Genomic DNA, 14,379 nt, shown 5'->3' with positions numbered 1-14,379 from the left:
CAGGTCTGTCGACAGGCTGCAAAGACCTGGAGACCCCAAGCCCCCCTGTCTGTTGATGTAGGCCGCAGTCACCGTGGTGTCGGTCCTCACCATCACATCTTAGCCACGGTAGATAGTGTCTGAGGGCGAGGAGAGCAGCCCTCAGCTCCAGGACATTGATGTGCTGGGATAGCCAAGGGTCCGTCCAGAGACCATTGATGCCCTGACCATCGAGAACGGCGCCCCAGCCTACTGGGGATGCGTCTGTAAATACGACCCAGTCACGAATCTCTGGTTCCATGGCACTCTCCTTCTCGGTGTTGGCGGGATCTCTCCACCAGTATAGGGCACTGTGAAGCCTGCGGGACACAGTCACCTTGGCCTGGGAGGGCTCTTGGGGGCACAGACCAAGGCTCAACAGGCACCTCTGGACTGGGCGCATGTGAAGGGCCATAAGGCCCAAGAGGCGAAGGCAGAGTTTCCACTCCACCTGGGCGTGCAACGTGAAGCAACTGAGACATTGAGACGGTTGCCCTCCTGGAGTCCAGGACCATGTCCAGGAAGGTGCTGACCTGGGAAGGCTGGAGCCTGCTTTACTTGGGATTGGGGCGCAAGCCAAAGTCCTGAATGTGCTTCAACAGCAAGGCCACGTGTAGGCGGCATTGCACTTCTGAGGTTGCACAGATGAGCCAGTCGTCTAGATAGTTTAATATCCTCAGCCCCCTCTGCCTCCATGCACCTGGTAAAGGTTCGGGGGGCCAGAGAGATTCCAAATGGGGGGACTTGGAACTCGAAGACCTGACCCTCGAACGCAAACCTCAGGAACTGCCAATGCCCTGGCCATGGGTATCTGAAAATAAGCATCCTGTAGGTCGATGGTAGCAAACCAGTCCCCTGCATTGATGGCCTGCCGCACCCTCGGAACTGTGATGAACCTGCACCTCAGAGACCGGTGTACGTTGAGAGCCCTGAGGTCTAAAATAGGACGAAGGTCCTCTGTGTGCTTGGGTACAAGAAAACAACGGGAGAAGAACCCCGCTTGGGGGTCTGAACTCCTCACTTCCCTTATCGCCCTTTTGTCCAGGAGGGTGGACAGCTCTGCACATAAGGTCTGAGCGTGGGTCATGGTGGAGAGCACCCATGGATCTGCTCCAGCCAAGCCTTAATGCATCGAGCTGAGAGGTGAGGCTGGCTGGCCCGGAGATTGTCAGGAATGACGAGAGCACCTGGAGAGGCCACGGCTAGTAGCACGCTGGCCCCCTGGCCAGCTTGTGGGCGGCCACCCCGCCCCTGGGATGCCTGAAGCCGCTGCCTGAGATCAGTCGGCCCCCAAGACGGATGCCGCAAGGTAGGTGTTGGCTGAGGCGTGAATGCTCTAGGGCGCCTAGCGCCCCTGGTACGCCTGCCAAGAGACCCTCTCACCTCTTCTGCACAGGGCCAGCTGTCACGCGCCTGCTGTGGGCCGAACATGGACCCAGGCTCCACCGGCACTCTCAAAAGACGTTCTCTGTCTGCCTGCTGGAGCTGAGATTAAGACAGCCAGAGATGGCGTCTAGCTACTTAGAACTGAGGCAAGGAGCGGCCCGATGCCACTGCCTGCTCCTTAGACACTGCAGTGAGGTACACAGAGGCTGACTGGAGCTCTATCAAAAGAGTGGGATCACCGGCACTGCTTTGCAAGAGACCAGAGAGGTGTCGAACATACAGGGACAGAATGGCCGCTGTGTTAGCCAGGCGGCCTTGCATCACTATGGGCCTATGCATGGGCCAAGCTTACCCAGCAGCGCCTCCATAGTCCTGCCATTGGCACTGAGGCAGGAGGGACCACCAAAGAGGGAGTTGGGGGAGTTGAAGAGGGGCTCCAAAGCTTGATCCACTGTGGGGAGCGAGCCACAACCTATCAGCCCTTCACCATGCATGTTGGAAAGCACCTTAGCCTGGCCAGACCACCTATGAAAAGTAGTTGGGGAGGAAAACTGGTGACAGACCAAGTCACTAAAGTCTGGTAGGAGGGGAATAAGCGCCGCCACTGGGCGCTCAGTCATGTCTGTGTGGAACCTAGATGCAGAGGCAAGGGGCTTTTCTGGAAGGGGAATATCAAGAGCCCTGGATGCCCTGCCAAGGACCTCCTCAAACAGACGGGCCAGCTCGCCTCCCACGGGGCTGGCTACGCAGTGCACAAGGTAGCTCCTCTCCCTCAGACGCAAGAACCGTCTCAACGTCCACAATGGCCTCCTCATCTTCCTCCTCCAGCTCATGCGGACTGGTAGAAGGAGCAGGTTGGGGAACTGCAGGCCTTGTGCTAAGAGAAAAAAGTGAGGCTTGTAAGGCTGCTGAGGACTCCCCAAGCGCCCTGGCTACTCTTGCCATCTTCCTTGACGGAACCTCGGAAACAGGAGAACCCGCACGTTTACCAGAGAAAAAAGACAACGGGCTTCCCTTGTGTGTGTAGGCATAATTAAACAATTCATGCATGACTGGGGGGCACCAAGAAAGCATGTTGGTGGCCCAAACACAACACACACTTATCAGGCCATCCAAATGTGCATGATCAGTTAGTGCCACAGCTACTATCTCTCACCAATTCCAAAAGCTTGTAAGGAGATCACCTCCTGTGGTTGCGTCAAGGGATGTCTAAGCCAGCGCTACAGTTGCAGGAAAAGTTGCATGTTATGCATGGAGTCATGCAGCTGCAGCAGCACCTGTCAGAACACTGCTGGAGAGGAGGAGGATGAGGATGATTAGGATAGCCTAAGTGTGTAGCCTACCTCTTCATACCAAGAAGTTTAAAGAATTGATTAGAACAGAATGGATTAATTACTAAATAAATAGGTAAATATGCATTATTAAATAAATAGTTAAAATACAGATAAATAGATAAATACAGATAAATAATATAAATATATAATTGAAATATGGTAATCAACCTTGCTTCTAAACATGTTTCAAGTAAATTCTTCAGAAAGCCATCAACCTGTTTCATGGTCCTCTTTTTTCATGAATTATTCATTATCAGAGACAACAATTTTAACCATGTACATTAATTTCAAGCATTTTCTCTAGTCTTGATCTTAAATCTGAGCATGACATTGAATTCCCTATATGTGAAAACCTATAAAAGCACATTACATTCAGGTTTTTACCCTGTACAGTCTAAAAGATAAGTGATTAATTAGATTTTGACCTGGCGGCGGCGGCCATATTGGATTTCTCCATTTTGAGGCATTATGGGACATTTTTGAGCCTGGCATACAGAAGATTTGAATTCAGCACCCTTCAAAACCCCTAAAAATGTTGTATGCCAAAAATTAACATGATTTGCCTTCGGGACTTTAAATAAGCACATTTTCCAAAATCCTGCCTAGTCTATGAAGAGCTACTGTCCGTTATTGTTTGTGCAAATAATATGCTGATTCATGTTCCCTTGCATTTTGCAACTATGAGGTCCATGGTTAGTCTGGATTTCGCCAGACCAAGCTCAATCTTTTGACGCAATCTTTTGATTTTCACCCAGCCTAGTCCATGGTAGGCGCCCGATAGAAATATTGTTTAATTTTGCGATTGAGATATCCACGCACTGGCGCCCCCCCGCGACGTGTTCGCCCCCCGGTTTCAGAGCTATTCTAAATGCAAAAATGCATAGAGGGAGTTATGACAAAACCGTGACTGTTAACAAACTATAAGCTATATAAGGTAGGCCCTATGCTAGGCCTATTACACAACACAAATTGTCACTAGGCTATGCTGGCGACCCAAATAAAATCTTCTTTAAAACCAATAGCTTACACCTTACTGTATCAAGCTGCCACCTCTTGGCGAAAAGTTAATAGTTTTGCATATCAGTAGTAATACATTTCACGTAGCTGTGTGAATCACGGAAAGGGCGAATGAAGTGGACACTTCAAAATGGAACCCAACCCACTGTACAGTAGCTCAAGGTCTGTGGCTAAAGCAGCCATAATGAAAGCGTTATCATTGTTTGGATACTTCACACACACGTGTTTTTTAATCGCATAGACTACAACTACCAAGCTGGAATCAAAGCACATCGACTCCCCTCGCACACCCTAAACACGCACACGAACAAACAAAAAGCGCCTCAGTCTCACGGAATAGCCATAGGCAAAACTGTATCTGACCGGTGTAACGTTGGTACTAAATCATCCATCGCAAAGAATGATTTTTGTAGCACGTGCAATAGGGTGCATCAAAAAACACAATTCTTGAATTTTGATATGGCTGGGTGCTAAAAGTGTTCCAATATATGTAGAAACAACACATGCAAAATATTTTTCTAGTACATTATGATTTAGGGGTGCCACCGCACATCTGTTTTTGTTGGATAAAGTGGTTAACAGTGCTCAATGGTCACCATGGAGATCTGAGGTAAACAATACTACAGCTCAAGAAAACTGAGGTGATCTTTCTGTTTGAGGTGATCTTGATCTGTGTTGGATGTGTTATTACATATTACTATCATATCTGTAGTTGTTTCCCCGCCCCCCTCTGCAAAGCTAATTGCCCACAGCTGAACCACAAGCGCAGTTGAATAGTTAACCAATTGCGACATAAAAAAGAAACAAACTTTAGCGATGATACATGATAATAAGATGTCAACGAGCAGCGACATACAGAGTAGGCCTAGTAGTTCTACTAATCTACTTAAAAATACTTGAACTATTTATTGCACAATGAAGAAAACTGATGCTCTGAATACTTATTCAGAAGTTTCTCTAATTGACGCAATAAACCGCGATTTTGATTACACCTGCTTTTAACAGGCGCAAGTTTTTCACCGCAAAACAGACATGCGCTGTTTTCATACATATGGCGGAATACCTACTGTAATCAATGCTATTAGCACTTGTCGTCTCCTGTGTTTGCGCGATACTCCCACTTTCCCCTGACCCTCCTATGAATGCATATGCATGACACGGAAAAGCGCAAATAGCCATTTGCAGCTCCCACGACAGGCAGTATACACTTTTTCCTCAGTGCGGCCTGTTTGTACATACCTCGCCATGCTTTTACGTGCACTTTGCGAATGAAATATGCCTGATGTGGGCACAAAAACATACATCTGGCCCTGTCTCTCCTTTTTTCATCCACTTTCTCTGGGTGTGTCTTACTTCTCTCCTTTGTATTCCTTATTCTCTCTCTCTATTTATCTCTTTAGCTGTGGAGAACATGTGTGTGTGTGTGTGTGTGTGTATGTCTGTGTGTGTCTTTGTGTGTGTGTGTGTCTGTGTGTGTGTTTGTTTCTGTGTGTGTGTGTGTGTTTCTGTGTGTGTGTGTGTCTGCGTGTATGTCTGTGTGTGTGTGTGTGTGTGTGTGTGTGTCTTTGTGTGTGTGTGTCTGTGTGTGTGTGTACAGACGCATTTGATAGACATTCGTAGCACCCAATAAATGCCTCTGAGCATTCGTAAACCACGTCTCAAATACGAGAAAATTAATGTATAGTTCCCAGACCCAAACTGCCGACTCCACAACTGTTGCACTTCCCAGCCAGTTGGCGTAATAGATTGCCCACTATGAATCAGTGACAATAATTTAAAGACAAACAATCCAAATGGATGACTTATTTAGAAATTTAAGCTAGGTAGCATTTTAACCTTTTAAAGGGACACCAGGCAAGCCTGATGCTTTTTCTCTACGAAACTCCCCCTCGCTCGGTCTGAAGCTCTTTTCCTTTTCTTTGCATCTTCCGTCAAGGGTTTTCGCTGCTTCTTCACCGGCTATGCCATTATACACGTTTGCAACAATCGCTAGCGTTTCATTAGCCTGCCTCTGTGCTGTGGATGCAGGATGTAAACTGATCCTGCTTCGGTCGGCGGGTACGATACACTGAACTTGCAAGCGAGATATTCTTCCTACAGGCAGTAGGGGCGGGCGAGAGAGTCTTCATTCGCCCTGTAATGAGTCATTTAACCATATACCGACTTACGAAGATGAGTAATAAACACGAAAACGTTGCCTGGTGTCCCTTTAAGTTATTTAATACCACCACCACACTTATGGTGAGTTTCATCACAGATGAATAATTTTGTATACACCTGAAACTGGTGTGTGCACAACCTCTATCAATGTAAATTTAAAAAAAAATAAAAAATCAGGTTGTCACATTAATACTATCCAATCAGTTAAGCCAATTAGAAGCCAATTATTATGACATTATCAATAATTTCTTATTTAAAATGTGCAAAATTGGAAATGTCCTTGTTTGAGGTATCTTGTCAAGTTACCATAACACTGAAATATTTCACAGGTCAGAGAACATCAGTCCTGCAAAGGAAAATAAACTCTCTACTGAAGCAGAGGGGCTAGATCATGCAAGGGTACCACAGACAGACAGAGAGAGAGATTTTGTGCTTTATAGATAGTTAGATAGATGTCATCACAGTGTTTCACAGAAAGTATTTTACAGTATTTTGAAAATACAAAAATACACAACACTGAAGTATTTTGATACAAAATACGAAGGCATTTTCATTATCTCAATAAAATATAAATTACAAAAGTATTTTGTATTTTAAATACGTATTTTAAATACATGTATTAGAAATACTGCCCATCCCTGGGTACAGCCCTGCCCTGAATACATCTCAACGTGTGCTCTAAAACATCTGGTTTAAATGGAGATGTAGATCATCACGGGTGCGTTAATAAATCTACATTGTGGCGAGTTGACACAAATTATTCACTGATGAATTATGTAGTTTCAGTTACTTTACTTTGAGCCATGCTCTTCCTTACTTGAATCACCTTTGACAATAGAGGATTGAAGTAGCCTATATGGGTGTTTGGGAATGAACGTTGACTCTTTTTGAGACTTTTTGAGCAGAAATGTCCCAGCCCGGTGTTTAGGATGCATCATAGGTATCTTTCAGGTAGCCTATAGGCTATATTTTCCATTAGAAAACCATCACGTAGCGAACGTGTTGTGGCTAACTCACTTAGCTCCTGTTAGTAGCCTAGGTTATGGTCATAAGCAAATGAGATGACAGTCGAAAGATACAATTAGTGCTCTTATCAATTTGCTTGGTAGCCTATAAACGCATTTATGGTTTTCTACAAAATACATCAATAATCAAATTGGCCTCCATCACTCAACCATGCTAACGGTAACATTATTTTACCTACGTTCTGCTATTGATAGGATTAACGTAGCCTACCTGCAGTAAAAAACAAGCATGTCCGATAAACATTCTCAGATTTATTTCGGCTTCAAAAGGGAAATGGGAATGACATGTCATGCAGAAATCATCCTACCCTTAGACGGTAAACTACTGTACAGTCTTGTCCTTGTAGGAAGCGTAGTGTCTTTCCAACCCACTTTAGATTAACTTCCAACAAAATTACGTCTCACTGCAACGATGCGCCATCTAGTGGACAAACGACTATGTGACGGCAATACTGGAAATGCAGCCAAATTATTATTATGATGAATATTTGGTTTTCCTTTAATCCTACTGAATTTGTAATTATGTATCGGCCGTTCTAATTGCCGATACTGATGATATACGTGCCTGTGTGTGTGTGCGTGTGTGTATATGTGTGCACCACCATCTACAGGCCAATGAGTGTACAGTCACTAAATGTACACATAACTTAATTTTTTAGACCCCCCCATGAATGAAATTCTACGAAACTTGGCATACCCCCAGAGAATGTCAGGTTAATCATACACATAAAATTTGGTGCAGTTCTGAATGTCTTTACTGAAGAGAGGGGCAGAATGATATTGCATTTTCATTTTTTACCGGGGTGGTGCAAATCACAAATGAGTGATTATGGGCTAGGTTGATGTGGGCCTTTGAGACCAACATACCATAAAAAATTCTTCATCCTCGGTGCCACGGTTTAGGTATTTATTTAGGAAAAACTGCATTTTTTGGGTTTCGGGGGGCCCAGTGCGGAGGGGGAGTGGCCCCCGGGGACCAAACAAATTTTTTCCGTAAAAGTCTAGTGGGGCTACATACCCATCAAATTTCATGTGTTTCGGTGCCCCGGGTATCGTTGACCAAAATTTCAGGAAGTAGATGACGGGAAAAAACAATCCCTATATGACCGCTTCGCTAGCTTCGCTAGCGGCGGTCATAATAATCACCTTCTAAATTGTAACAGTGTTCATACACACTGGATAAAACAGGAATAATGGAAGGTTATGTTGGATGAGTTTTAATGTATATCTAACAATCTACATACACATTTGTGTCAGGGATTGAACTCTGAAGTTATAGATTACAAGACAAACATACAGTGTTTCCCACAGAATTGGATTCAATTTGTGGCGGTAGCTGTCTTTGACAACGTGTGAGGGGGGGGGGGTGGTATTAAGATCGTCTTGGTAGTGTATAGGTCTAATTGAGTGCCTGTCACTTTAAGACGTTTGAGGGAACCCTTGCAATTGTAACACAGTTGAAAGGCTGCTGATGTGTGGATGCAATTCATAACGTTTTCTACATAGTTAAAATAAAGGTTAGTACTTCTCCTTGGGACAAGCACTTTTGAATTTTGGAAAACACTTTTCCATTTACATCGGGATTTTGCAAACATTCAGTGTCAGAGTCAATAAAATGAGCCCTTCAACGAAATTGACAAGCAGCTGTAAGTAGGCTAAGCATGCTAAATTTGCAGATTTTTATTTCGTGGCGCCCCGCCACAGATTAGTCAATGTATGGGAAACACTGACATATATAACAATTAAAAAATTTGGGGTCACAGAAATGTTCATCTTTCACCATCTTTCCAATTTCATGCGGTCATTTGCAAGTACCTCTGAAAAAATGACACTCAGTAGATGTGGCTCCAATGTGGCTGTTACAGAGATACTGAAGTGTAAATAATAATTGTCATATTTGCGGAATTGTGTCTTTTTGGGAACTGGTGCATGAGTTGGAGAAGCTCCTTTTCCGTGAATTAGAAATGTATCATAGTGTTATGCCTCCCATATAAAGTGATTGTTTTCAAGGATGTGTCTTGGTTTTCATACAAACTAATCAAATGTATAAAGAAGCTATTGTTTAGCTATTAAAAGGTTCAAATGTTAAGATGAGCTACTAAGGAGAGCAATTTCCACTGCTAATAATGAAACAGTCTGGTGGTACTGTGTGTGCATCTATGCACTCAGAGTTTACCCAGCACATGGACATGCTTTGGGAAGAAATGAAGTCCCAATTTGCCCATGTTAACTTGGGGTGATGGACCCTTACATTTCCAGCCTTGAGGAAATTGAATACCTCGGTTGTGAAGATGAACTTGCTGACCTTCAAGCCAATTCGGTGTCAGAAATATTTTCAGGAGCATGGATACAAGAAGTTTTGGATTGTGAAAGGACATGCAGTTGCACCCAGATTGGCCAATCACGCAGTTACAAGGGTTATTCTCCCATTCAGCAGCACATATTTATCAGCTTGCAGTGCGCTTTTTGCAATAAAAACAAAAATCCGTAACCGACTCGATGTCTACCAGGACTTTAGGTTGGCCATCACTAACATAAGACCTGACATCTCTTAACTGGCCAGAGATATGCAAGCCCAGGGTGGCCATAATTTTAGCAAAAGAAAAGACTTAATTCAAGGCATGGATCTAATGTTTTTTTCCATGCTGTTCATATGTTCACATTCACAGATATGAAGTGTGTGAAAAATAGAAGTTTTTTGAATTTGAACTGAATTGTGAATGTTTTGGTGTGTGTGTGGGTTAGGATGTCGGAGGTGGGGGGGCTCAGCTTCCATAGTCTCATGTGAAGGGGGTCTCTTTGGAAAAAAGGTTCTCTGGTTTGAAACAACATAAATTGGTTGAAAATTAGCATGCACATCTTCCAGGTAAACCTTCCCAGGGACAGTGTGCCTGTGTTGAACTTTAAATTCACTGGTTTATTGTAATCAGCTGCCATATGAGGCACGTCTTTGTTCAGAGTTAAGTTAGTTATAGGCGTATGCAATAGAAAAATACATCCACAAGAATGAAATCATTGATACATGGACTATTCAGCTTGCATCTGCAGTAGTTTCTCTTGGTGTTGCAAATCTGCATATATCTTGCACAGACTACCTCAAAAAAATGTGCAGAGGCACACATGGTTTTCCTGGCAAGCATAGTTTCAGGAGTACCATTTCATGCGTAGAAAAGTGCCCAGCATGATTTAGTGCATACACACTGATACATGTGGCCTCATATCTCCAACAAAACTGTGCAAAACCTGTACCACCATAGAAAAGCATAATCAACATAGAGAGACCAATGGGTGGCCCCAGTGCACAGGTGGTCAAACAGATAAAGCATACAAGGAACTGTGATTTAAGAAAAAAATGTTTATTGTGTTATTTTATTCTACCACTCTCAATATCACAAAAAACATGTGGACACACACCCACACACACTGTGAAGTTCAGTGGTCTAGTGGCCTTGTTTCCAGACTCACTACTTCAAGAAGAGTGTTTGGTTTCTCATGATTGGGATACGTTTTCAACCATAGCATGGCAATGGGCGGACTTTGCATTAACTTTGTAATCATTGCTTCAGCGTAACCAATCACATTGATCAGGGATTCCTAACGTTACTTCCTACTTTGCCAAACCTTTCGAAATTGATAATAAACCGCATCGGCAGTCAGGAAGCAATGTACGTAGGCCTACCTTTGCTGCATATGAATTTACAGCCTTCCGACAGCATTTTTTTATGTTTGGTTGTGTTGCTAGTATTACCGTTTACCACAGCCATTTTCGATTTCAAAACTTAAATATCATCACCTCTCAGCGCTGATTGGCCTGGCACCCTGGTGGCCAAGGGAAAAATAAGTGTATTGTCAGATGCCAGACTAGTATCTCACTGAAATGAAAATGAACGGAGATACTAGGCGGCCGCTGCGGAAATGTAAGAAAAGGTTTCAAAGCACAACATCCTGAACTAAGACAATTGTGCCATTTTGGGCATTTACAAGGGTTTTGGTAGTTAGCTCACTAGTTTAGGTTTTACCACTGCCTTAACCATATTCCATTAGTCCATATATTTGTTACCTCAAACTAAGACATAGGACTCTGACCCATAGATGTAGATTGTAAGAAGAAATGAAAAGCAAGTAAGAAGAAAAATACATACCATGTGCTATTCAAATGTTTGTCTTTTTTCTGTTATTTTCTGCAGGACCTGGGGATATCGAAAGTGGGTCATATGAAGAGAATTCTTCAGGGAACTAAAGACCTGGCCAAGAACATCTTAGTAGATCTCTGAGACTGGACTGTCTGGTTGTGAAAGGCCCTTTCTTGACTGAAGTGCCAAACTTCTAAAGCTCAGTTGCTTGGACAAGACCAATTTAACATACTGCATCCAAGGCACAATTAGGTATGCCATGCTATATACATTCTGGTATGTGAACAATCAGAAAAATCTGTCAGATAGCCAGTTCCATAAGGTGCTAACTGTGGAGTTTGTATAGACTATGGCCTTGTTATTTTCAATGTCTTCTTTCCCTGTGGTAGGTGGCTATAATGGCCAGTTGAGGTGATCCGTTAGCAATATTAGATTTTTGACAGCACTGTTTACATTTCAACAAAGAGATAGTTTACTGAAGCATTACAGTTAGAAGAGAGATCGTAAAGGGAAACTTCCGGATTTTTCAACATGGGCGCTATATTTAGACCTTTTGAGGTCCACATTTTTAGTAGGGACATAAATGATCAAGAACACCATAAACTTTAAAATGGTATAAACAGCAACTTCAATCATGGTTGAAAAATCTGAAACTTTCCCTTAAAAACTAACAAGTCAAAAGTTGTTTCCTAAAATAACACACTGATGCATCTATGCTTGCTTGACTTGGATAGCTATTTGACTGCATGATAAGTGTCTTTTTATGTAACACTTGAATTAATTTTACCAGATTTATTATTATGTCATTTATTACTACTGAATCATCCTTTTTCCTATATTTATTTGTTTTGCATGGATATGAAAGTTGTGACGTGCCATATTTATGGGAAAATGTGCGTTACTGGTGAAATTTAGTAATTCCAAACACTTCACAGCTGTTTCTGTGAAACCATCACTTACATGAATGTTTCCAATTCAGCCAGTGTTCCTCAATTGATGCATTTATAAAGGATTGTGCCTGGAAATAGGACAATGAGAAATGTCAAGAAATGTTACTAAAGATAGTTTTTGTTGTGTAGAACCTGAATACATTTGTGCCAAGTTTTAATCAACCTTTATTGTCATGACAAGGTCAAGGAATCTCTAAATCTCAAATGTTTCTAAGTTAATATTGAACATTGATATACAGCTATATTTGAATATTTTACAAGGAATACATATTTATAGATATTGAACCTGCAGCTATACAGTATAAGATACTGCATTGACCTGCAGTGCTAAGTAAAGCTTTTGGTGGATTAATGCTTTTCTAAGCTTTATTCAGGGTTAAGTTGTTATAGTAATTAGGGGTGTGCACAGATAGTCGAATATTCGGTTAACTGTTTGATATACTACACAAGTATTAATATCCCTATTTGATTGTTCTAAAACACAGTCATAAAAGCAGTGTTTCCTCTAGGATTTTTTAAGCAGTGGGGACAGGCCTGTCCGAACCCCCCCCCCCGTCCCACAGAACTGACAACTGACACTTCGCTGCAACACAAACAATTCTATGTATTCACTAGGGCTGTCAAAATAACTGATTAATTTCGATTAATTAATTTGAGAAAAAATAACTGATTAAAAAAATTAGTGCAGATTAATCGATTCCGTATGACCTTTGACCCCGAGCCGTTCTAGTCAGTAAAAATTAGACTGTAAAATTAAGGAGAGAGAAGAAAATGTGCTGCCTGGATCATTGATTGGAACATTTACTTTTAAAAAACGGCCTGATGGTGTTGATAAAAAATAAAGTGTTGAAAATAGTCCTCTGCAATGTCTGCAGCAAGGAATTTGCATATCACCGGAGTTCATCAACTCTATAGTTGCACATCAATGCAAAGAAATAAGTGTTGAAATTGAGGGGAGTGTTTTTTCACTTGTATTTCACTTTTGAATGTATTTCCTCAGCAAATTAGGTCATATCATAGATTATTATGGCAATTATTTGAACAGTGAAAATAATAATAAAAGAGTCTTTGAACTTTAATGTCACTAATGCTGATTATTCAATGATTCATTTGAATTTAAATATTTAAAATACTTTCACAGCAAAAATTATATATGTGATTAATTTAGATTAATTAATCACAGAGTATGTAATTAATTAGATTATTTTTTTTAATTGATTGACAGCCCTCTATTCACACACAATGAGGCATTATTTTCAGTTGTGATTGAGCTGTATATTTGGAGAATCTACAACAGGTCTGCACAATGAATTTTGAAAGGCAACTGCGACTATTGTATGTCTGCCCCATTTCTGATACCGTGGGGGAAGAAAATTAAACCGTGGGGGGCCGCCACTACCAAATCAACATAGAGGAAACACTGTGGAAGTTGTGCTACCACTGCAGTACAGTATGGCATTGCTACAGCATCACTGCTGATGAACTTACAACCTAGTCATCACAATAAACAGTGGATCTGAGACATTTCCAACCTAGCCATCACAATAAACAGTGGATCTGAGACATTTCCAACCTAGCCATCACAATAAACAGTGGATCTGAGACATTTCGCGTATTTGTTGTTCTGTTTATGTAATGTGAGAGTGTAGCTTACACAATGCAGAGAAATAAAAGGGAGACCAACAAATTTACACTCTGTCAAGGACTGTTTTTGCATCGTGATTCTAGAGACTCATTGCTAAGCACACCGTATTGGAAAGACCAGAAGCTACCCACCTTATGCTCTTGATAATTCATCCTCAAAATAGCAGTGTTCGCAACGTAAATAGCCTAAATAATGACTGAATAACACTGCAGGTGGCCCGATTATTATTATTTTTTTTTTTTGTATGCACACCCCTAATAATAGTAGGAAACCGATTTCAGATTTTGTTAAGTCGTGGTATAACAGGGTATATTTGTATTTGCTGTTATTAAGTTTGTATACAGTGTAAATATGCATACCAGTGTATGTATACACTCCTATCGCCTATTAATGTAAAAATGCCTTGTAGTTTGCTAAGACAAGATTATCAGTTGATGTTGATTGAGTAAAGTGCACTGTACTGAAATGTCATTTATTGATTGTTTTAAAAATTATGTTGTATTATGATGAAGGTGCAATATTGTCATTTTTCGATACCGTTATTCCTTTTTAAGGTATGTAGTTTTTTTTTTTATTTGTGTGCAACAAGAAAATCTGTAATTATTGTACTCCCCTTTTTGGACTGTGGAGTAAGTGAGATCATTTGCCTGACCAGTCATGAAAGTGTATCTGCTGATTCATAACTCTTCCAATTGTAATTTATTAGTCTTT

General features: G+C 41.8%; 1 protein-coding gene across 1 annotated transcript in view; it reads left to right on the top strand.

The window, feature by feature from the left end:
• dgkh (diacylglycerol kinase, eta) overlaps nt 1–12,562 on the top strand; it is a 205,358-nt gene extending 192,796 nt beyond the window's left edge. Inside the window, exon 31 of the mRNA XM_076264201.1 lies at nt 11,128–12,562. Coding sequence (XP_076120316.1) covers nt 11,128–11,180 — 53 coding nt within the window. The 3' untranslated portion in view covers nt 11,181–12,562. The remainder of the gene's footprint in view (nt 1–11,127) is intronic.
• The last annotated feature ends 1,817 nt before the right edge of the window (nt 12,563–14,379 follow it).

The sequence above is a fragment of the Alosa pseudoharengus genome, unplaced genomic scaffold (assembly GCF_046254945.1).
Source record: "Alosa pseudoharengus isolate Yale_2024_CS ecotype anadromous, Long Island Sound unplaced genomic scaffold, YU_APseudo_1.1 YU_APseudo_1.1_scf_3, whole genome shotgun sequence".
NCBI lineage: Eukaryota > Metazoa > Chordata > Actinopteri > Clupeiformes > Clupeidae > Alosa > Alosa pseudoharengus.
This window is presented reverse-complemented; position numbering and strand designations above follow the sequence as displayed.